The sequence below is a fragment of the Conger conger genome, chromosome 11 (genome assembly GCF_963514075.1).
Source record: "Conger conger chromosome 11, fConCon1.1, whole genome shotgun sequence".
NCBI classification, from domain to species: Eukaryota; Metazoa; Chordata; class Actinopteri; order Anguilliformes; family Congridae; genus Conger; species Conger conger.
In genome coordinates, this window is record NC_083770.1 from 15,917,253 (window position 1) to 15,942,252 (window position 25,000).

The 25,000-nt window shown below is 44.3% G+C and overlaps 2 protein-coding genes across 5 annotated transcripts in view; both read right to left on the reverse strand.

The window, feature by feature from the left end:
- Window positions 1-8,662: 8,662 nt before the first annotated feature.
- Window positions 8,663-18,243, reverse strand: LOC133141328 (myogenesis-regulating glycosidase-like). 2 transcript variants are annotated; one of them, XM_061261852.1, is made up of 3 exons: window positions 18,208-18,243; window positions 15,673-16,269; window positions 8,663-14,930 (listed from the first exon to the last, which is right to left on the reverse strand). In XM_061261852.1, exons 2-3 carry the CDS (start codon window positions 15,963-15,965, stop codon window positions 13,142-13,144), a joined length of 2,082 nt encoding a protein of 693 aa, XP_061117836.1. In that variant the 5' UTR covers window positions 15,966-16,269; window positions 18,208-18,243; the 3' UTR covers window positions 8,663-13,141. The 2 variants fall into 2 exon arrangements, with proteins under 2 accessions (XP_061117836.1, XP_061117837.1); XM_061261853.1 differs by having other exon boundaries at window positions 18,211-18,237.
- Window positions 18,244-20,833: 2,590 nt separating this feature from the next.
- fam219ab (family with sequence similarity 219 member Ab) overlaps window positions 20,834-25,000 on the reverse strand; it is a 24,054-nt gene continuing 19,887 nt past the window's right edge. For 2 of the 3 annotated variants that reach the window (XM_061260846.1, XM_061260844.1), the window contains exon 6: window positions 20,834-24,086. In XM_061260846.1, the coding sequence (XP_061116830.1) occupies window positions 23,928-24,086 (159 nt within the window). In that variant the 3' untranslated portion in view covers window positions 20,834-23,927. The remainder of the gene's footprint in view (window positions 24,087-25,000) is intronic. The other variant, XM_061260845.1, reaches the window with a different exon arrangement.

Genomic DNA, 25,000 nt, shown 5'->3' on the forward strand with positions numbered 1-25,000 from the left:
AGCAAGAGTGTAGAGAGTGAAAGGGAGAAAAGAGAAAAAAGTAAAATAGGGAGACAGGATAGGAGAAAGTAAGAGGAAAGAAAGAGAGGGAGACAGAGGAGGTGCGTGTAAAAGGAAAGTGTGAAAGTGAGAAAGACAGAGAGATGGCGGTACCGTGGAGTGTGTGTGCGCGCGAGGGAGTGAAAGAGAGAAAGAGAGAGGGGGAGAGAGGTGGAGAGATGAGCGTTTTTCTGTCAGGCTCGGTTGCGGACGGATACATCACCGACAGACACCCTGCTTACAAACACCTGGCAGGGACAGAGTACGCATCATTACATCTGCGCCATCACGGAACCATCCGGAACGCTTCGTCATTAAGACGGAACCGCTGGCACAGGGCTCTGGCGCTGATGAAGACATCCAGAGTCTTACAGAAAAGGCGTGCCAGGAAATTGATGGCAGCCAACTGTGGTATACGAGCCGGGAGACACAATTCAGCGCCACGTCTCACGGAAATATCAGGGAAGTGGAAACAAAAAAAGTGTCTCGGGCACCTGGCTGCACCTGGTTTTCCATCTTTTTTCATGTGACCTCATTCTATTTTACTCATTTATTTGACTGTGCCGCTTATGCTTACTTGTTTTAGATGTCTGGTTCAAATATGCATTTCAAATCTTTGTACGCCTTTAAAACTCCTACACATTTCCACAACTATTTCAATGAAATAATGAGTCAACTGTAAGTTCCGGTTAGCAATGTTCTTCTCAAGGATCTGTCAGGGGAGTGACATTCTTACTTCTTACTGGTCAGGAAAGAGTTAAAGTATTTCAAATATGTATCTGACCCAGTCCTGGACTTCCCAGACGCAAACATGCCTGCAAATTCATGAGATGTTTATGCGTCTGCAAGGAGTGGATATTAAAATAACAAATTTTGTGGAGGCCTCTGGCGATGTGTGGCTATACTGCGGCTCGCTACGAGTCTTGGAAAGCTCAGAAAAACTGTTTTGGAGCTGGAGGACTGCGGAGCCGTTTGTTCCTTTGTTTTTATTTCCGTTCTTCTTTCTTTTCAGTCTGAATGCCACACGGGGAGCTTGTGGAAAATTTAGGGAAACTGAAAACTGTTATCAGGCTCCAAAAATATTGAGTCACTGCAACGTCTCCTGTGTTGGAGTTCACACCGAAACCGACTAGAACCCCTTCCCACACACACGTGCACGCAAGCACAAACACACATTAATTTACTGTACATGTGCACACGTATGATTCACACATACAGATGTACACCTGGAAACTGAAAACCACACGCACCCCCCCTCTGAGTCAGATATTACACCTACTGTCCACGTATTCCATTTCATTAAGTCCTGTATGCTAAACAACAACAGAAAGGCTTCAGACGGATCCAGAGTCAGTTTTAGCCTTCAGAGTCTTCAGAGTATAAGGTGGTCAGACCGGGGCTGATTTTAGCTTATTCTCAAGCAGTGTTTGGAGGAAACGCTTTCTAGTACCTCTAGTACCTCTAGCTCTTTACACATACTGAAGGAAATATTTTTTTTCCTCAAACTTTGGTTGATAATGCCAAATTGCAAAAGAATAATATCAAATATCACTATGCCCTTTCAAATACAATTTTTTTTTTAAAAGCGTGTTTTTGTAAGATTTTTTATTTAAGCATTTTTAGCAGAGAAGACGTTGGTAGAACCATGGTATGTCTCAAACCACATATTCCATGGTAAACAGCGCCATCACTCGGTGTAAAAGAAAACTGCACATAAGCGACAATTCTGGGAGCGACATGACTCAGTTCTCATATATGCAACGCACAGTTGAAGGACACGCCAAATTACGCTTGTGCTATATTGAAACGTGTTCCATGTTTAACGAATGGTGAATACAATAACTGAAATGCCTATAGTTGTACGCAGTATACACACCTGACAGTGATGAAATAACATTATCTAAATTTGGTGGTATACCTAAACACACACGCGCACACATGCACGCAAGCAGGGCGCGCGCAAACACACACACGGTAAATTAAGCAATTCCTTCATGGTTCGCAAGTAGCCTGCAACTCTAAAGCGAATAATATTATGTCAGGATAAAGGCCGTTTGGAGAGGTAAGTTTGAAATACTTTCTGTAAACTCAGCATTGAACATTTAATTGCTTGTTCTCACACTTTACGGGCTGGCTAACGGGGTATATGGCATGTGGAAGTGGTCCGTTGGATAATCACAAGCGGGTTTGATTTGATGGCCCTGTGTTGTGCGTTCCGAGTGAAAACAGCTTTAGCAACGGGTGCGGCGCACGTCGTCGCGAACGACATAGCTCCACGGCCCACTTAGGGAGCAATTTAAAAGTATCGACAGTTCCTGCTCATTCGAGGTGCCACTGCAAATCGATACACATCCCTCGCTGTTATCGGTATGTTTAAAGCAATATTTTCTTATGAAGGACAGTGGGGAATCGACCTGTTTGTCACTTCTTTTTCTGCTCCCCAACCGCTTTCATTCTGATTTTCCAGCGGCGCAGAAGGTGCCAAAAGACTGATGAGGTAATCACGGCACAGACGTTTTTCTCTCTTTCTTTCGGTTTTGAAGCGTTTGTGCAATAATGTTCTGGCAAACACAAAGGCAGTCCGCTCTGAGGACAGAGGGATAAGGTGAGATCATCATAAAAACTGCCCTTACAAAATTCTCATTATTGTTCAGAGAGAGAGAGAGAGAGAGAGAGAGAGAGAGAGAGAGAGAGACCTATATCCCAGAGAATGTATTACTACCATTGATTACTTTCCTGCTGCTATAAGTGCTGGCACCGTGATGATGATGGGGAACCAGAATGGTTCGGGGGCTGGCCATCTAACTCCACGTGTTGTAGGTTTGATTCCCAGATGGGGTGCTGCCATCCGATCGTTGAGTGAGGTACTTAACCAGAATAGTCTCAGTGAAACATCCAGCTGCTTAAATAGATTATGATGTTAAAGAATCGTCTGCCAGATGGAGAAGCGCATCGTAGACATTGAGAAGATGACGGTGACAGGAAAATGTGATTAACCCATGTCTATTAATCGTGACTATAATTACATAATAACATTTTTTTAATCGTCACTATTTTTAGGACGAGGGCAGGTAGAGCTGGGGGCTCAGGTGTGTTGAAGCAGGACGTGGTTTCCCAGGGTCTGGATTCCTGGCCACTCCCCGCTGACAGATGGCGAGTAAATAAATAGCTGTTAAGGCCGGGCGATGTTTACGTGAAAACCCAATAAACGAGGGCTTAATCGCCCCTCCACCCGAGATCGAGAGAGGAGTAAAACGACTTTAATCGCCTCAATCTTGTTTTCCCAGAACGGGGGAAGGAGGAGAGGGGGGGGGGGGGCGAGGGTGCCGGTACGGTTCCGGTCGGGGGAACGCTGCTCTCCGGCTCGGCCGTTAGCACTCGTTAGCTGCTCCGTTAGCTGCTCCGTTAGCTGTGCGACTGGGTTAGCCCGTTGTACACCTGCTCACACAAACTCGCCACACCTGGACCTCTTCGGATTTGAACTTTACCTTAAAGTGCTCATCTACGCCAGATGAAGAAGTATGGGACAAATAACAGGGGTGGCACGGTGGCGTAGTGGTCAGCGCTGTTGCCTTGCAAGAAGGAGGTATCCTCCCACACTGTAAGACACGCATGTCAGGTTAGGTACACTCCTGCCATTGCCCATGACCAAGGCACTGGCCTCAGAACTGGAGCTGGTCCCTGGGCACTGCACTGTGGCTTCCCACTGCTCCTAAGTACCTAGGATAGGTCAAATGCAGAGGACAAGTTACCCCGCAGGGTTCAGTAAAGTATATCTCTCTTAAATATGAAGAGGATGAAGACGATGATTACGGTGACAGTGAGGCTGAAGAAGCTGAGTTGAAGAACCGGGTTGCTATCTCAGCTCTGCCATTAAGCTATTAAGGGAAAATAACGACTTCCAACGCTAATAAACAACAAGTCCTCCTGCTTAAAGCAGGTATCAGTCAGGTTCTCTTAGGTTTCCGCTTCAGCCCACAGGTGCAGTTTTACTGTGCGGCACTTCGAGGTTGCTATTTACGGATCGTGAAACGAATCCTCTCAACACCTTGGCTCATTTGCAAGCGACATGGCAGTAGGCATAGACTTCAGCCCTTTGTACAGAAAATGTTCTGCAGATTTAACACGGAACTTCGGGAGCCGGCCTGGTTCATGAAGGGAGAACGCCGCTGACAGATCGATAGTGCTCTAATTACTTATAACAGCTACCTTGCAGGTGAGCAGAGAGAGAGAGGGAGAGACAGTGAGAGGGGGAGAAAGAGAGAGAGAAAGAGAGAGAGCGAGAGAGAGGGTGGGGGTTGAGCGACGGTGGCGGCTGCCGATCACAACAGGACATCTGAGCACACGTGCGCTGTCACCTTGGGCGTTGTCGTGACGACAGACGTGTCAGATTGAAAGGGCGCGCGGGAACCTGCCGCGCCCGGCGCGATCGTTTCCCCGGTTGAGAGGATGGCGGGGGGGGGGGCGAGCCGCACAGCACGCACCGGGAACACGCCGGGGGGGAGCACGGATCCCGTCCGCCCACGCCACGCACGCTCACCTCAGCTGCTCTCCCCGTGTGTAGGCCGTCAAGCTCTAACCAAACGCTCCCAAATCTCAAGAGCCACATTTACACTTAAGAGGGATACAGTCAATAACTATGAGGACTGGGTGTTGGTGCAGCGATGTGTTATGCACACACACACACACACACACACACACGTCCTAACCAGTGACAGCACTGCTCAATGGGTGGACTAAAGAAGTGCAGGCCGGTTGTATTCATGGCCCACATCACTGGAGAATCCTCTGTGTAATTTGAGAGTGAGACGGAGCAGGCCTATAATTACAAGCGCACATCACAAATCGCTCCGGGACTGAAATAAAAACAGCATACAAAATTGACTAATGATTAAGAATGACTGGCCAAATCCTGCCTACTGAATCCTGGCCTGTAATTGCAGCCTACGGTATACTTGGCACAACTGTCGATGACACATCACCGGCCACTGGATAATTTCTGTGAGAGTTGAGGTACTGGTTATTTAAATCATTACTTACTAACTTACTTACTTACTTACTAATAACTTACTTACTAATCATACGACGCAAGGTGGGATGCAGTGTGCGTGGCATTACTGTACAACCACAGCAGTGATAAAAGCATGAAACCTTATTTCAAACGCACTCAGAAAAAAAAACCGATAACCACCGGAGCAGGATGAAATGAGAACTGGTGTGCAACAGTAGACCCACCCATAGGCCCACAGTAGCCTATCCATCAGACCGGTCCCCATCCTGGACCTCCAAGCTGGGCCGGTGACAGCAGACATGAAGTGAGAACAGAGGCAAGCTCACATCCTCACGAGGGACAGTGAGGGCAGAGGGCTTTCTGAGAAAGCCAAAGTGCTCTAAAAAGTAGACGGCATCACCTTTGAATCGAGAGAAAGAAAGGGATGGAAATGGGAGAGACCGAGACACAGGAGAGGGGAATGGAGAAAGTGTAAAAAGTCAAAAGGGTGGGAAAGAAGGCAAAAGAGACAATTTACTTTTTAAACATTCATTTAAGGAAGTGCCACGGGCCCTGTGCACATGTTTTCTCTCCCTCCGGTTTCACAGGATCCGAATAGGAGTGAAAATTCTCATGAGCTAATGCACTGCGTCTAATTAACAAACACAAACAGGCTCACACCCCCGTCTCACTGTATTAGCACCTCAAACCGACTGGTATCCACAGGGCTTTTTATATAGTTATACTTTCTTAAAACATAAAATTTAAATAAATAATATAAAAAAAAGATAATGAGTTGGGAAAAGTAGAGCTTTTTGGGTGTGAATGCACCATGTTGGATTAGAATGTGTGCAGTCAACTAATGAAGATCATTCCGTCTTTCCTGACTGACTGTGAACTGGTACACATACAGCAGAGGCCACCTGAGCCAAATAAATAATTAATTGGCATGGATTTTCTGTGTTTGTTTACATTCCGTTCCTTCTCAGTCGTGTAAAGCGTGGTGTGGCTTAGTCTGTCTCTGTGTGGGTGGCACTATAGCCTTCATCCATAGAAAGGCAGAAATCCATTTCACAGGCAAATCAAAAATTAAATCATGAATATTTACTTGAGAGAGGCACAGCCAATAAAGCCAGGACAACTGAAGCACAGAAATATAAACCCAATTCCCTTTTGTTTTGCCACAGGAGTGGGTCTCAAGGACGACGGAAATGTTGACCGCGCCATTTTGGCTCAAGTTTTTCCCTTTTCTGGATTGATTTAATGGAAGATTGACAACGTTCCGGTCTGAGAATTGCACTGTCCTTGGCAATCCCGGCTAACAGTAATGAGTTGCTGTGCCATCTCTGTGTCGGGTACAACTTCAGACCGACAGCACAGTAAGATGCACAGTACCTCAAACCCCTTTAGTCAGATTGGGGATTAGCTGAATCACAATGAGAAAAATGTTATGCTCCATTTCATTACATTCCGATTGAAAAATAATAACAGGGCGGCCTGTAGTGTAGTGGTTAACGTAAAGGATTGGGACACACAAGGTCGGTGGTTCTAATCCTGGTGTAGCCACAATAAGGCACAGCTGTTGGGCCCCTGAGCAAGGCCCTTAACCCTGCATTGCTCCAGGGGAAGATTATCTCCTGCTTAGTCTAATCAACTGTATGTTGCTCTGGATGCCAATAATGTAATATCTATTACAAAGTATATTAAAGTATTTGTTATCGCAAAGTCAATGATTTCATGAATTCATAAATTCTAACAGCAAACCTTCCTGTAGGACCATAATGAAATTTTGATGGCTGTTTCTCCTTAGCTAGTTTAACACTAGCTCTTTATCTCGCCGAGGGTTTGTATGCTTGTTCATGTCAACCGAGAGCCACCAGCGCCCTCTTGTGTAACATACAGGTATGGCACCGTATCCAGTTTACAGGGGCAGGCTGCCCACCAAGTGTCTGCACAATCTTCCGTGGCTCACACACGCACACTCACAGAGGCAGGCCTGCATTTACGCACAGAAAGGGATGTGGGCTACAATCTCTGAAAGTGGCATGTTGCTTAATAACACATTCAAAGTCCAGTCAGAGCCACAGCAGGCACTGAACAAGCAGTACGGAACGTGACTTTCCGCAATCGCGATTTTCACTTTTATCATTTCTCACACTGCATTTCGTTCCATTCCCTAAAAGAAAACAGAGTCCATTACTGTTTCTGCTGTTTTAGCCTTTTCCTCTCATTATTAGTATGTATACTGGACTGCTGCTGTCTCTGAATTCTGTTTAGTCTTTAATGGGATTCACTGATTTTCTTTAACAATCAGAAAAAAGAAGCATTCAATAGAATATGCACTTGTCTCTCATACTCTCTCTAACTACATATATATAGAAGCAAGCAATGTAAACCTTCCACTTTCCATCTCTCCCGGTGTGCATGTATCTGTCAATCCCTCCACTGTGAGAAGACAACTCAATTCTATGTATCTTGAAGGTAGCTGTGTAGCTGTCAAAAGCTACAGAGAAAAGGAAATAAACAAAAGAGAAGAAAAATTGCACAAAAATTGCCGGTTGTATAACATCCGGAGTTGCCGATTTGGTTCGGATTGTATTCTTCAGCATTCACAGTGCTTTCAAACAAATCTTAAAATATCATGCAATACCCTCTGGACAATGTTTGATTGGGAACAAATAAATTCTATAGCATGATAAAGACCCCAAGCACACAAGATCACGCTTCTGGTTCACACAGAAGAATGGACAGGCCAGCCCAGATTCCAAATCTCAACACTACCGAATGTGTTTGGGATTACCTGGATTGAGAAAATCAGAAATGCAGCCAACTTCGAATACTGAAATTTGTAGGCAAAAAAAAAGAAAAGACTGAACCCTGCCCTACCCCTGCAGATTTCTCCAAAAAGCTCTGTCCCCTGAAATAAAGGCAAAGAATAACAACATCCTTGATATTGTACATAGCTGTGGTGTTTTGTGTAATTTTGTTAAATATAGGTTTGCTGCATTATTTTCAGTAGAAAGCAAATAAAAGGATGGCATTTGCATAGTACTGTACACACATATACAAAAGTATAGAACAGCAAGGTCAATTCCTTTATTTTTGCTATACACTGAAGACAATCGAGTTTGAGGTCAAAAGATTTACATAAGATGACAGATCCTAATTTCAGCCTTTTATCTACTGGTATTTTCATCTAGATTTCTCAAACAACTTGCCACCCAATTTTTATGTGAATAACAGGTGTTTCTGGTTGCCCAGATGTGTCCTGTTAGATTGATTGTTTAAACAATAAATAGTCCTGAATGTCTACTCTTGGTTTTAGCCTTGGGTTTTGTGAAGACTATATTGTATTAGAAAAGATATGCTGTGTGTATACATAGACTGACAGACAAGCAAATGTAGCATTGATTTGTTGGGAAATGAATAGAGAAAGTTAATCAATGTGTGTGGTCTTGCGCATGGATTGAGAACGGGGATCAATTTCAGCAGCTGCAACCGTGGCAGCGAACTGTGCCTCGGCATCGAGGAGGGCTCAGAGGAGGACTAAAACCACACCAAAATGAAATCAAATAAATAAATAAATAAATGACCACAGAAATACTAGAAATAAGCAAAGAAATAGACCAGGAATACATCACAATTTCTTTATTGGAACAAAAGCTTGAGTGAATGCTTAGGAAATCAGCCCCAGCTGAAGAACCAAAGCTTTAACCCGTAAGATTACAAATACAAGAAAACACTGATCCAGTGCCTGAGTCAGTGTGGGTGACTGATCATTATGGCTGTCTGGAGCACTTTTAAATAGAGAGATGTTTTGGAGAAAACCTGGCAACCTGTGACAGTAGTGTAATTACTGGAGCTACTCTGAGTATTAAAGAATACTAGATTTTTACCAACACGTTCAATTATCCCGATAAAGCCGCACCTTTAAACCGGCTCACACGTTTAATCCATTTTAAGCTGGAATTTGAAATGAAAGGAAAATACTTTCGAATGCATGAGACAAAGGCCTGGAACGAATCAAGGTCCACCTTCAACTTTAATAAAAAAATAAATGCAAGTTTGACTTGTTTTTTTTTGTTGTTGCAATTTTGCGATTTCAGCAGTCACTAAAACTTCACCGTTTCTGTGAATGGAAAAAAAGAAACTTGAATTTGAGCCAAAGTTTAGGAAAAATATGTTGATTGAATTCTGGCCAAAAGCACTAAAAAAGAAAAAACAAAACAAACAAAACAAACAGCAAAACAAACCCAAAAATGACTTCTTTTTTTTTTTTATAATACAAGACCTGATAATTTTATCATCATTGTCAATAAAATCAAGACAGTATTCTCAAGAGCTTTCACATTTTGCTTGAAGTAAGCAATAGCTTCAGTGCCATCAGAGAAACCCTGTGGGGGAAAAATAGCCCAGACACAAAAGTGGAATGAGTTTAAAGAAAAAAAAATATATATATATATATATTTTGCGCCCTCCCACCAGCTTCTAGAACCGTTTGGACCGAGGAACAGAAAAATTCACAATTGGCAACTGTAGAGTTTGGCACGGATTCAAAAGCATTCACGGTTATCAGTGTCCCAAGCAAAGTAAACTACGACAGCAATTGCTAAACTATAATTAATTTGACAACCCTCCCACTCAATCCCCAAAAGAGACGTATCGACAAAGTAATTCTACCTCAGATTAAATATTGCATGCACTCTCACTGTCCTTGGGAGTTCTGTTTACGCTGTGTTTGGACGGTTATGACTGAATCCACTTCAAGCTCAAGATGGCCACACACACACACACACACACACACACAGCAGGAATGCCCATATAGGAGCTGTGGATATGAGGCCTGTGGGCACGCAAACTTCTTCTGAGACACTCGAGGGTAAACACTGGTGACAGCGCAAGCTTTCATTAGAGCTACATGTCGCCCTCTGCTGGTGAAAGGAACAAGAGCACACTGGCTGGATGGATTTACTGTCCCTGAACTACTTAAATGACACAGAAATACATAGCTTTTCTTTTATACATTATTTGTTACACTATAATAAACAGTTGCCACCCACATTCAAATCAAGCATTTTTTTTATGTAGTTGTGCTAAAGTCACTATGTTTAATCTTAGTTCTATCAACAGGCAAAAGGTCATTCTATATAGAATTCTAATGCACATTCATTCTAGTGCACATTAATAATAAGACAAAACAAAACTAATTATAATATTAGGTTTCTTTCAGGTCCATGGCTAACTGCTAGCCTGTGAGGTTATATCATAATGCAAAATACTGGCCTATTTTGTAGGAGTGCAAGAATGCAAGCACCGCACAATGCACAGGCCCAAAAAAGAACACACTTCTGAAGTCTGAGCCAAGATTGCTCCTTGGTCTTTCATACCAAAGCTGTAAAAATAATAATATCCCTGCCCCTCCTCACCCTCTTCTCTAAACTGCAACCTTTGTACTTCTTACCCAGACTTTCGCTGCACAGTAAGGTCAGCTGTCTAAACAGCCCCTTATCCTGAGAGAGAGTGAGGGAGTGTATGTGAGTGTGAGTGTGAGTGTGAGAGTGTGTGTGTGTGTGTGTGTGTGTGTGGGGGGGGGGGGGGGGGATAAACCCAGAGGCAGCTCTGGAGTGCTGACAGTGAGGGACAAAGAGCAAAGTCACACACCCGACTGTTAAATGTCACAAACACAAACACGCACGCACGCACATATGGATATGTGCTGAGCACTCTGGTACAAAATGGCTGCCGTTGCATCACCCAAGCGGGTGCTGCACCTTGGAGGGGGTCAAGTCGAGTTTCCCTCTCATCACTGTCGAGCGCTTTGTGTGTGAGAAAAGCGCTATATAAATGCAATTATCCATCTACACACACACCCTCCACATATAGACAGACCTGCGTGGATGCACACAAGCGCACGCACGCACGCACGCACGCACGCACGCACGCACGCACGCACGCACGCACGCACGCACGCACACACGCACACACGCACACACGCACACACGCAGACACACAGACACACAGACACACAGACACACAGACACACAGACACACAGACACACAGGGCCTTCTGGGCTGCTGGGATGTTGGTAGGTTGGTGGGCCTCGCATTACGAGACTGAGAGGTGCGGAATGTGTGGCTCTGGTGAGAGGGGACGGTTGCTGAGCAGAGAGGCAGGACCCTCACGTTTCAGAATGAACAGCTTCCTATGACATAAACTCCCTCCAGTAATTACAGTGACATTTAGGGCATAGCAATGCAGCAGAATAAGAATCGCCTCTCATAATTCTCACACCAACACTTCATCCAAATCGGAGTGCAAACACTAACAACAGCTCGTATTCAACCAAGTACCATACAAAATATAGCCTATTCAAAAAAAAAAAAAAAAATTCTCTTTTGTACTGTATGTCTGTGAAAATAAAGTTTCTTTTATTTTAACTGCCTTTAAAATCGCTATATACAGCGAAGAGATTTAAATAATGCATATTTAGAATTTATTCCTAATGTACCAAGCAAAGGCATCCAATACTACCACAATAAATCTGATACTGAAAGCCAACATATCCTAAATCAGACTGTAGCCACTGAAATCTGCCAAAATTTTACCTGTTAAGCAAAAGGTTTACGCCCCGCTGGGAGACACACTTCTCACAATGCAAAGACAGATGCCATTTTCAAACAAACTCTCTTTGCACCTTCATCCATTTTGTTTACAAGACGACTATACTGGGACAGAAGCCAAGCGGTGTGGAAGAAGCGAGCCAGGAAGCCACTCTCAGCGGAGTACACCAATAACTCTGCCTCTTAAAGGTCACAAGGCAGAACGGTGAGGGTCAGAGAAACAGAAAAAGGTCGTCAGCATGTTCCAAGTTCCAAGCGCGCATTCCCATGCCTAATCGCCCACTTAAAGGGCTAAAGCACAACAAATACGCCCGTGAAATATATCACCTTTACCCTTTAAAATAGCAGAACTATTCAGCTCTACTGCTTCGGTCTCAGCTGAACTGCTCCTTTTCCAATTCTTTATAATGAGGCAAGTCTGATAGCAATCACTGCAGCATCACCACTGTACTTTCACTGTGTGGTTGCTTCTTCGTGCAGAACATAGAAGGCTATAAATCACGTTCCGTGTTAAAAGGATGGAACATAATACAGGCCTTTTTCTGGTGGCCTACTCGAATGACGGTAACCAACGGCTTTACATGCAGCCTGAAACCTTACACCTCTTAAAAGATTCACTTGGGTGTCATTAGCAGATTGGTTCAATATTTGGGCTTGAAATAAACAAAGCAGCTTATGAATGCATCTCTGAGGTAATTAAAAAAATAAAATAAAAATAATTCTTAAATTAATCTTAAATTGTGCCAATGTGGATGCCTAAGATTGGTTAATTGAAACAGGAACTAGAGAAAACCCAAAATAAATCTCAAAAGTATAACTCCATTATCCATGTCACGTTCAAATTCACATGGTCACTTAAGTTTTATCCTTAAATTAATTACCTACTACTGTTCACACAGACCACAAGCAAACAAACATTGAAAATCGAATTAGTCAATATGCTTAAAAATCACAAAAGCCCAAAACAAAAATACTCCACCTGCATTTCAGAATACAACCTCCCTTTATCACTGCACCACACCCCAGCCCATGCTGTCAAAGCGTTCCTGATTCACAACATGTGTCTCGGTGTCAATCCAGCCGACACCTAGCTGTGTGTAATTTGTGTGCGATATGTTTTCCTAATCCCTGTCTCCGTGATGAGTTCAAGGCACATGCTTAAAAACTGACAGTGCAAGAGGCCGCTCGGCTCCCGGAACTCTGAAGTCATTCCGGCAGCTTACGGCATTTTGAATTCAACAATACACCCTCTGGCCCGGGTAGTGGGCCTGTGAACTGCACTTAACAAGAGGTACGCATGGAGAACAGCCAAACGCTGGAGAAGACTGCATGAAAGCTGCATGACGGTGAACATTACGACGGCGAAGAGGCAGGAAGAGTTAGAATGGTCAGGGGTGGCTGCTGTTCTCTCCTCTCTTTAAACACCTGGTCCATACCAGTTTTGCATGAATGTGGGCAAGGTAATTTGAGTCCCGTTCACAGCCGTAAGCGTTATTGCACCCACTCGAAGTATGCGATGTCGTTTAGGTCCACGCGGTAGTCCGTGAGGTGCTTGGGGCCTTTGTGTTCGCCCCTGCTGCTCTTCCACCGCCCCGCCGGGAGGTAGATGTCCCTCTCCCGCTTTCCGGGCTCCAGCACGGGGGCCACCAGGAGGTCATCCCCGATCAGGAACTGTGAGTCTATCTTGTAGGCAGCCTCGTCCTCCGTGGCGATCCACCACAGGGGTCGAATGATGGGGTCGCCCGTGTCCAGGACCTCAGCGGCCAGCTCCAGCACCCGGGGGGCCACCTTGGTCTCGTGGAGCTCCGTGAACTTCCTGGCGATCTCCACCACCTGGTCGTCGTACTCCCAGGGCGGGATGGAGAAACGCATGGCGGGCATGAAGGCCGATAGCTCCAGCCAGCGGATATAGAGTTCGCGGTCGGGCAACCGCTGGCCGCCTTCGGTCCTGTTGGGATAGACGTTACCACCGATCATGTCGGGCAGGACAAACTGGTATCCCAGGATGCTGATGGTCAGGACGGTGGGGATGATGGACTTCAGGCCCAGATCATAGCCCCAGACGGAGTCGCGGTCCATGATGCGGAAGAAGCAGGAGATGTTCTGCGACTGGTAGCCCACGCGGAGCTCAGCCCGCTCCTTGAAGGGGGTGGCCATCTCAGAGTAGCGGCGGGTGTAGAGGCTGGGGTCGCGTAGGGGCACCACGGTGCTGAACTGCTGGGGGAGGTAGCTGGTCTCGCCCGCGTCAAACTTGAAGGTGACGACGCCGCGGTATTTGTCCTTGAGGGATTGAAGTTGGGAGGCGTACCAGTCACGGGCGTCCGGGTTGGTGAAGTCGAGGATGCCGCCAATACCGTTCCACCAGTGGACCAGAGCCGGCAGGCCCCCCTCAGGCTGCCGAATGAAGAAGCCCTTCTTCATGCACTCGCCGAAGTTCGACGAGTTGTAATTCACAAAGGGGTGTGTCCAGAGAGAAACCAGGAAGCCATCATCCTCCAGTGTCCGGAACATATCTGAAGCGTTGGGAAACTTGGCGAGGTCAAACTGAAACTCGCCGTAGCCGGTGGTGTAGCCGTCGTCCAGCTCCAGGTGGCTGCAGTTGAAGCCGTACTTGCGGATATTGGCCGCGTAGGCCAGGACCTTCTCCTGGTCCACCGAGGTCTTGAACAGGGCCCAGGTAGACCAGATCGGGTGGCGGAAGACCAATTCGGAGGGCACTTTGTTGGGTTTGTTGAAGTACCTCCGGACCATGTACTTGTGCATGGAGGTGACGTCAAAGCCCACACACACGCGGTAGCTGAGCTCGGCGTAAGCTGGTCGCCCTGGGTCCGGCTTGAACGGGCTGTCCTGGTACCGGGCCTGGAAGCGCATGATCATCTGGTCCTCATCCCAGCCAAGGTGGAAGGGGACAGAATCGTTGATCTTGATGGCAGTGGCGTTGGACGAAAGCCAGTAGCGCTCGAGGATGCCGCCAAAGTCCTGGCGGTTGGCGTACACGTCACTGGTGATGAAGGGCTTTGGTGTGTGGTTTCCCGTCATGGAGATGGGCCATCTCTGGGTGCTGGACTCCGCCCCCCCGTACCAGTGCGAGCCGTTATACGACATGGCATGCTCCACAGGCTGCTCAGACTCGGTCTCCTCCCAGCGTACGCGGTAGCACATGACCGTGTCCTTGGACCTCACCGTCTGGATGAAGAAGTTGAGCTTTCGTGTGTCCGAGCGGTCACAGCTCAACATCGTCCCTTCCTTTGAGCACGAGTCCAGATCCAGGTTTCCAGACCTGATGTTCCAGAGGTAAAAAATACAAATAAAAATCAAGACACTTTGAGCTACTTAAGAAGGTGACATCAGCAGTTCAGCATAGATATTAACTCTCTGGCACATTTGTTGTATCATCATATTAGCCCATCACATAGGTCACAATATTAGCTTAAAAGGCAGATGCTGGTAAATTCACTCTTAAGCTATTATTGTGCAATACAACACACAACATTTTGATTTATTCTGTCCATTTCTGCCTTGATTCCACCTATTTTTATCGAATAGACAGGATCATACAGACAATAACAGTATTTGATCAGCACTGAGAAAGCAGAAGTCCTGGATGTTTGCCATTAAGGAACCAGGAACCAATCACAGAAGACAAGGCACACATAAAACATAAGCATGAAAACATAAGAAATGAAATGCCACCAGACCATGGTCAAATATATTCTGCTTTGGATTCAGCTTTACTCAGCTTGTCTGGAACCTATTAAATCCTCTCAAAGTGCAAACCCAGCCTTCAAAGCCTTCGGGTCCTCCTGTTTGGCTTAACAGCACCAAGCAAGACGAGTCGAGCATAGAAAATCATTTGAATCCAAAACAATTATGCATTCAACCCAGGTCTGAATATCACACAAATATGTTGTTTCTAAAAACACCTCGCAGACAGGACAGACGATATGGATTCGTGCAGGTTCTGTGCACAGAAAGTGTCTGAAAGCGGTCAGAACCGGACCGAACCGGACAGGGGCACACACCTGAAGGCCATGCGGAAGACGATGGCCCCGGCCTGGCTGCGGATGATGAAGCCGCCCTTGCTGAGGTCCAGCAGCTCGGTCTTCAGCATGTTGGCCTTGCGCAGGGAGCTGCTGTAGTAGCACCAGGACACCACCGCCAAGATGACCAGCAGCAGGCCCACCACGCCCGCGAACATCATCTGTCTCCCCTCCTTCCCCATCTTGTGCTTCCGGTGGAGGTGCGAGTGCTCGTGGGGGTGCACCACGGCCCCCAACACGGAGCCATCCGTGCCTCCCGGTACCACATGGTACATCGTGACCGCCCGGTTTCCCCCCCCGAGGTGATTAAACAGAGAACGCTTCCCTCGTTTTCCCCTCTTCTCCTGCTATTGCTAAGGCACGTTAGCACGGTCGAGGAGGCGCAGGGGACTGCCTGGTTGTGTAACTTGGTGTGAGCTGCGGCCACATCCTTCGTCGCAGCTCTGCGAGAAGGAGGGGGCGGAAGATGACTAAGGGAACGCTACGCCGCCCCCTTCTTTGTTCTTTCTCCTTCGGCTTTATTTTCGGTTCCTGTTTTCCTTCCCCGGATAAATCCACGCTGCATTTTTTTCTGCAGAGCTGGAAAGATAAGACATTTTGTTATTTTCTTTCACCCCAGAAGTTCAAAACCGATCAAGATAAAATATAGCCTAGACCCACATGAAGATTAAAATCTGCACGTTTCTTGAAACTAAGATAAGCAAAGTATCATTTAAAAACTTTCCTCCGTTTCAGACTGCAAATTAAGAAGCGGCCGCAAGTAATACAGACGTGACGAAGCACCATCATTAACTGCAGGTGCTGCGTCAGTGCTAGCTCACTGATACAGGTACCTAAGGTTTACCGGTGGGCACTCTGCCACAGAGCAGAGTGCAGGCCGCCAGCTTGTGGAGACAGCAGCTGGATATTACCTCAGCTGCTTCCCCATTGTGCATTCACCACACGGTGAAAGCCACCTCGTCAGCAATTCTCAATAACACCCAACGCAGACCTGGAGCTGCTCGAGGTGCTAATGCAGGGGTTCTGCTAAAGCCGAACAGGTCTCTGAGACCCAGGGAGCGTCTCCACAAAGCCGAGGATAGCTGCGGCTGCCTGAGGACGTTCGCCGGGAGGCAGCTGACGGAAAGCAGCTAACGAGGGCCTACGGCCCGGATGCGGCCCATGTGTGTCCGTAACTTTGAGCAACAACTATGCTATACAATCACGGTTTATCAAACTAGTGAAAAAAAGGAAAATGTTTTATTGCATTTATCTGCAGCTCAGACCTAAGGGCAAAGTCTTGCCAGATTCCAATGTTTAATTTGGCCGGGAAATAAATGCTTACAGTAAGAGCCCTAAATAATGCACTGGTTTTCCTGTTATCTTGGTATTTGGTATTTAAGGGCTGCTTGGTATTTAAGGGCTGCTCAGAGATCACAACATTAGACGTAATATAAGCAAATCGTATTCATTTCAATCCATCTTTTCACGAATCACACTACAATACCATGTTTATGGATGGAATACAGTTCAAAAGAATAGGTACTACCTACACAACAGTCTCAACCCTGCACAATATACACTGACTGAGCACTTCATTAGGAACACCTGTACATCTACTTATTCATGCGATTATCTAATCAGCCAATCGTGTGGCAGCAGTACAATGCATTAAATCATGCAGATACAGGTCAGGAGCTTCAGTTAATGTTCACGTCAACCATCAGAATGGGGAAAAAAGTGATCTCAGTGACTTTGACCATGGAATGATTGCTGGTGCCAGATAGAATGGTTTCAGCATCTCAGAAACTGCTGAACTGCTAGACTTTGCAGAGAATGGTGCAAAAAACTAAAAACATCCAGTGAAGAGCAGTTCTGTGGGCAGAAACACCTTGTTAATGAGAGAGGTCAGAGGAGAAGGGCTGACAGGAAGGTGACAAAAACGCAAATAACCACATATTCGTTTGCCTGGCTGCCCAGGATCTTGTTCTGGGCGTAAACATACGTACAATACCTTCACATCTGTGTATCAAGAAGGCAGCCACAACATGCACTTGTAAATCGCTTTGGATTAAAAGCGTCTGCCAAATGACTAAAATGTAAAAAAATGTAATGTGCTAGCAGTCATTTTTCGACTGGCTAACTTTAAAATGAGCTAGCAAACTTTTCTCCTTTGTTCAGAGGGTTCACCCCAATTTTGCAGAAACGTATAGACAATTTGTCAGCTGTAAAGCGATTTCTGTGGTTTTGACAATCACTACTGACTTTGACATGGTGACGATCACCTTAGAAACTCATGCACGCCCCTGGTTCGTATTCGGTAAGTAACCAGTTTACCAGGTTCCCCCGCATTCAGCTAGCTCCAAATGTGTTAGCACAGCTTTCCAGTGACCTAGCTAGTACAAACAACTCTAAAAGCAGGACGTTTTTTCAAAAAAACCCTTATCGGATCCAACAGATACGCAACGCAGATAGCTAGATTCTATCTTTCATTTAACAGATCCGAATGCCAACAAATAAATAAAACGTGACTCTTACCACCTTGAGTTGTCCCACTGCGTTTTTCTGTTATCGACCGAGTTCTTACCTTCAGTTTAAGTTGACAAACCACGTGACACAAATGGCGATTTATGATTGCGCACTTCATCTGTCACTCAAAGAAAACACCGGACATTGTGTGGGATTTCGAGAATTGCAATTTTGTTTAACCCTTGTGCGGCGGACATATTTCTGTTACTCAGGACCTTTTCGCGGGTCTGGTGGACCCATACCATTATTGGGGTCTTAAAACAATACAGTAATAACAATTTATGTAAAAATACTTCACAGATGTTGACCTTATCTTAATTACAAGCAATATAGACCATAACCTATAGCATATATGGTTAATAAGTGCCATTTACCCCCGCTAAATCACATTCATTAGTATTCGTTTTTTGTGATGAAATGTGATTTTGGTCAAACAAATCAATAATAATCAAAACTGGGAGGAATAAATCATGTTTTTCTTCAACAAATATAAAGGAGAGAAGGCTGTCTTCAATATTGGTGTTTATTGATTTAAATAAAATTGAAATTAGGATACAGAACACAAATTTAACAATGAACACATGCCCACAATAAGGCGGAAAACAGCAAAGCTTTCTGGGGCCCAGCCACAAGGAGGGGGCAAATGCAGTCCAGTCATAAAAAACTGGAGAGCCCTTTCACTGGACTTTAGTTCAGAGACCCAGTCATTACTCAAACGGCCCTGATTGAACACAATATCTACACACCACACGAGGGGCACAGTCTGACAGTGTGGATCTAAATCTAAATCTAATAATCTAAAGGAGAAAGTACACACGCACACAGGCAAGCATGAATGCATGCATGCACGCACGCACGCACACAAACACACACACACACACACACACACACACACAATAGTCCAAGATAGGAGGAAGACCAGGTAAAGGTACACAGCAAACCAATACTTATAAAACATATAAACCTCATACTTATAACCTTCGGGTCCAGCCTGTATGTAATGTAAATGTGTAGGGGGGTGCACAGTGTGTACTCAATGAAAATGAGTTCATTTACATGTTCTTCACAGAAAATGAGCCAAAGGTTATGAGTCAAAGGTTGAAAAAAATATTTGTTGTATCATTTTTATTTTAGTAAACATTGAAAACGGGTCCCACAGACCCGAACCTCTTTAGAGGGTTAAAGAATCGCCCACAAAGAAGACTACAAACAGACCCGTTGTGCAAACCTGCATACATGTAACATTGTACCTACTCATTGTACAGCTGTGGTAGTTTCGTAAGTAATGAGCAAATAAAGTGAGGTGAGATTTTTTTTTAAAGCGACTGTTGAAATATGCCATTCAGTTTGCTGTTTGAAATATTCCAGTTCAGCCACATCCATCGACTCTCAGCTGCTGCACTGTCCAGGCTTCAGGCAACCATCACAATAACACTGCAATTGCCCCACGTACATGGTATTTAACCAACACCCACAAGTCTCTACTTACACAGGCTACATTCTCGCTTCCATAATAATGGCTAATTTTCACCCCCCCGTTTGAACAGTCTGCACATTATTGTCTTATTGGGGTGCTGACAAAGATGTGGACACAGGGTAGTCTATAGTTTAGTTTCTGCCTCTGTCCACATCTTTGTTTATTTATTTAAGTTTGTTTGTTTATTTGTTTGCTTGCTTCATTCAAAGATGCATGTAGTTGACGACAGTTGTATGGTTTTAACGAATAAAGAGACGGAAGCACGTTGCCTTTCCCTTCTATGACTCACCTCATACAGACGATCGTGCGTCAGTACAGCTTTCAGGTGAAGTTCCAGTCTCCTTAATTAGTTTGGTTACTTCGGGAGAATTGCTTTTACGGCATTGGCGTCTGCTGATCTGTGTCTGCCCTCTAGTGGCATAAATATAACAATGCATGACGTCTCATAACGTCCTTGCTCTTGAAACAAAATACGACAGGAGCACAGCACGTTAGCTTCTGCTGGAAGGACGAGATGCTAAGAGACAGCTACGGTAGTAATGGTTTCACAGTGTAATTGTGCTATTCAGCTAAATTATTCATTTGTAGTTGAATAGCATCAAACCTACGATGGCCTATGTCAACCGGCTACAGTTAAATCTTTCTAAATGTTCAGTTTAGGTTTTAGGAATTATGTATGATTAATTTTGATAAGATGAAAATAGTTAACAAATAGGGGTCTTTCACACAGCAGGATTACGGATATGGCTGGGTAACTAGTAAAACGCAGAACCCTCCCAAATCTGAACATGAACTGAAGTAAAAAGAGCTGTTCTGGGTTTTACTCAGCAGTTGTTCAGCTAACACACTAATCTGCTTTGTAAAGTACACCCCTGTATTACATTAATACATTGGCCTGGATTCCATGGATATTTGTCCTTAATTTTGACGGGGAATTAAACTATGGTTATTTTCCGCCCAAGCAGTTCTGCAAGATCAGTAATCACGAAAATGAACTTGTCAAAATGTGTTTGTATGTAACATAATATCCTGCACTTAGTTGTAAATACAAATCAAGGACAAATTCAGGCCATATACAATGACAAATGACTGAATCTGCGCAATAGTTACACCCTCCCAAAGTGTGGTCCTGGTGTATGAAATAAGATGGACAAGCTCTGACATTTCCACTTGTCTTGTTTTTATTGATATGTTACACGACACAGAACAATAACATTGTTAAATACTGATATGGAAATGTTTACATCTTCATAATCATTGTAATAATAATCATAAGAATAAAAAATTGGTGTGTTTCTATGTTTTAAAAAAATGCATACTTTTTTTCAATATAACTTTCAAATAAATTAAAACATACCACTGGCAATAAATATTCTATAAAACTTATCACTTAAGGCATACTCTAACTGCAAACTTATTCAAAGCTGTGAGCAAGTGCATTATGAGTTAAAAAGAAATCTGTGAAGGTTTATCGTGTTGAGGTGAGGTGATAGCCAAGGGAGGGTATTAATCGCATTTGAAAACAAACCGAAAATAAATCCAATAAAAAAAAAACCCAGACAACATCCCTATTAATCAGACAGACTGGCATGTGCTTGTGTATTTTGTTTAAAATAAAAAAGACAACAAACCAACATATCATACGAGGCAAAATACCAGGGCTGCATACGTGTAGTCAGTCTGAAAATGTCAGAAAGAGGCATGTTGGCTCTTTTCATTCTCAGAAGCACTGTCAATCTCACCGATCTGAAACCAATCAAAGTGATTAGATATGGAAATCATTATTTTGATTGGCTGCCACCAGTGATTGACAGCACACGGTATCCCTACCCATCACTGGGTTTGCGAAGGCCCACCTTCCCATTTGGAGTGTCTCTTGGTTTGAATTTCTGTCAGGTTGTGACAGGTTTGACACATTGCAGTGGCACACCAGTGAGGTGAGACCAAGACGACATCAGTGCTTCATATGGACCAACTGCCAAGGTGATCCACTTGATTTTTCTGTTCATTTCATTTCATTTCACTTGAAGACGAAGTAGCAAACTCGGAACGTTATTCAAGGACGCTTTTTTTCTTTCCAGTATAATTCAGTATCATATCCAAGATGTAAAAAAAAAAAAAACATAAGTACATCAATCAAAATCATACATACAAAGTGAAACTATGTTTTGTGTCATGTGGACACAATGGAAATGAACAAGACCCTTACTCTCACCAAAACTGCCCAAATAAGAAATCTGTGTTTGAAGAGGGATCTTCATTTGCATGATGAACAGTACAGAGGGGAAACACGTAGAACCTGGAGGTGGAACCCAACCCTCTGATTGTTTTCTTAGAAGATGTACAAATGCAAAACCTCACACATCTAGAAGAGGAACATACTTGCAACCCAAATATCTGTTTGAAACCCCAACAAACATGTCATTTTATTGGCTTGACTGCTAACCATTTGAATAGTTTAAAAAAATTAAAAGACAAGATACAATGGAAAGAGATCATTTCCTGTGACAATGCATTTCAAAATCTCAATTTGAAATTTTATTTCCTATTATGGCAATTCCGATTTATTCAATTTCCTCCAGTGCAGGAGTGTTTGTGAGTGTGTGTACTTGTGTAGGTGTGCCATGTGTGTATGCCGTATACAGTAAGGTCAACTATACTGTAAAAACTGAAACAGTAAGTAGCAGTGGGAGATCACCCGGTTACTCAATGCTCAGGTTGCTATGGTAGTAACGTGGGTGCTACACAATGGCTAAGTGACCCATCGCGACACTGTAAACAGGCTTTGAGTATATTACAGTAGCAGTTCTTCCGGTGTCTTGTAACTCGAGGCTCACACAACGAATCCTTCCATCTCCGCAGTCCAAAGGACCACGAGCAATGTAAAGATCATATGTAATGTATTAACAATCAGAGGAGGACAAAAATGACAAAAAGCAAGGGTTTTTTAGATTTGTTATTTGCAAATAGCAGCTGGATCTTGGTTTGGGCTACAACATGGCATGCAATGTCATACACAAGTTGTTTTCTTTTTTTTTTATTTCAAAAGTCACTAAAGCACAGATTATTATTATTATTGTTATTTTTTTCGATCGCTAGGAGCATTCTCGGTTCCTGGCCTCTCACAGTGACTGAAAAACACCGGTATATTTGCCACGCCCGCACGCTTCTTTTTCAAAATGGGAGTCAACATAAAAAAATAAAACTATGAACAACAAAGAAATTAATAAAATAAATAAAATCAATCCTGTGATATGTACAGTACATTCCCTCTCGATCGCATCGCTCCAATTTAAGTAAGAATTTGAGAACACTTGGATTCCTGTGCGTGTGTGTGTGCGTGTGCATGTGACTATTGCGCGTGTATCCATTCGGTGCGCTAACCTGGACAAAACGTTCAAAGGTGCTCGATTAATTCTACGTACTTCACCTCCATTATTGTCTCTCTGTCTTTGAAGGACCGTTCACAGACAGACCAGCATTAACTAGAAAGGAAGCAAACAACACAGGTGCCTGTCAGAACGCTATACAGTGAGAGTCCCCAGGGAATTACCCACAATCCTCTGGAAACAGCCAGTCGATACCGGGGAGAGGGGGTGGGCTTTGGTTGTCGGGGTTTTCCTCGCTCTTATGGTACAGGCCCCACCGAACCGCCCTCCTGTCCCCTGCCTGTCTGTCCTGCACATTAAGCACGTACACAGTCACACAGAGGTTTAAAGACACAGAGGGAGGAAATCAAAGCATAAACTGAACGGTGGAAGAGAAAGGTGAATTCTACTCAGTGGGCGGGGCCAGCTGTCTTCATGTGTGCAGTCGCTCGGGAAAAAGTATCGTTTGTATCGTTTGTTTATTTCATTTAATGTATTATTGTTTCTAGCTTTGAGACTGAAAGATTACGTGGTTCTTTATTTTTTGGCCAGGGACATCACATTGGCAAGGGGGCGGGGGAGGTGTGAGGGCATCGCCTAGGCTACCCTCGGTTTGGGTCCTCAGAGAGGGCACGTCCTACCATAGGAGGAAGCAATGGCGTTTTTATTTATTTATTTGATGAAATGTTTAACTTTTTTTTCCCTTTTTTAAATATTGGCATTTAACCGTTTCTTGCTTGCCTTAATCATCATCGTCATCGCCGTGGTAACATTACTGTTTTAGTTTTGAAGTCGCTGCGCTGCGTCGCCGCCCTGCTGGCGAAGCGGGCTCACTGTGGACAGGCAGGGAGGGGTTGTGGGGGTGGGGTAAGGGGGGTGAGGGGTTACTGGATTTGGCAGGCGGTGGAGGAGGTGGCCTGGCAGCACATGCAGGTGGGGTTGACCGATTTCGGGGGGATGAGGTCCAGGTCCTCGTCGTCCGGGATCTCGTCGAGTCGGTACCCGTCCTTCAGCAGCTGGATGTTCAGGTCCTGGTTGATCTGCTGCAGGGGCGAGAGAGGGAGGGAGAGACAGAGAGAGGGAGAGGGAGATGGAGAAAGAAAGAGGGAGGGAGGGAAAGAGAGCAAGACAGAAAGAGAGATGTTAACGTGGTACAAGATATCCCCAGTCTCCTTAAATTCAGTCTCATTAACACTGTCATACCCCTGCACACATAATTAATCCATGTAATCACATGATCAAATGGGGAAAATTAAACAATATCAGAATTAGTGTTTTCACATTTGTGGTGTCTCTCTGTAAAAGCACTTATAAAACAAATGTGTTAACTTGAGAAAACGTAGATAGATTTTTCCTTATAAAGCATTATTGAATAGAAAGTGCAAGATGAACAGACATCAGTGAAATGTTTTACAAATGTTTTATAAAACCAAAAAGACTGTCCAACTGTCAGCGTTAATAAAATCATGGGTCTTCTGTGTTAAAGCTAATGTCATGACAATGACATTGGCTGCAATGAGTAAGACTATATTTATAACGTGGTAAAGGTAAGTGACATGAACATTAAAGCGATGTTATATTGTATGGTATTTGTAGCGATGCATGTGATATGTTTAAGTGATGGGGCAATTATGGTTGGTGCTAATTAATGGTGGTAGTAAACTGTGGCACGAACATAAATGACAATTAAAATCGCATTAACATAAAAGGTAATGAACACGGACATGTTATGGGTTAGCATTAATGGTGGTGGTATATGTGGTGATAAAGTAGAAATTACATTATATATGAGGTAATTATTTGGCATGTCCTCACAGTTTAAGCCCATGTTACTGATAATGGCCGCAGTAAATTGCACATGCCATTGGAAACGTGCTGAAGATAATTCAGGGCAGTGGCACACTATATGAGGTTATAGACATGACTTTGAAGGTAAGAGATGTTAGCATTATTGCTC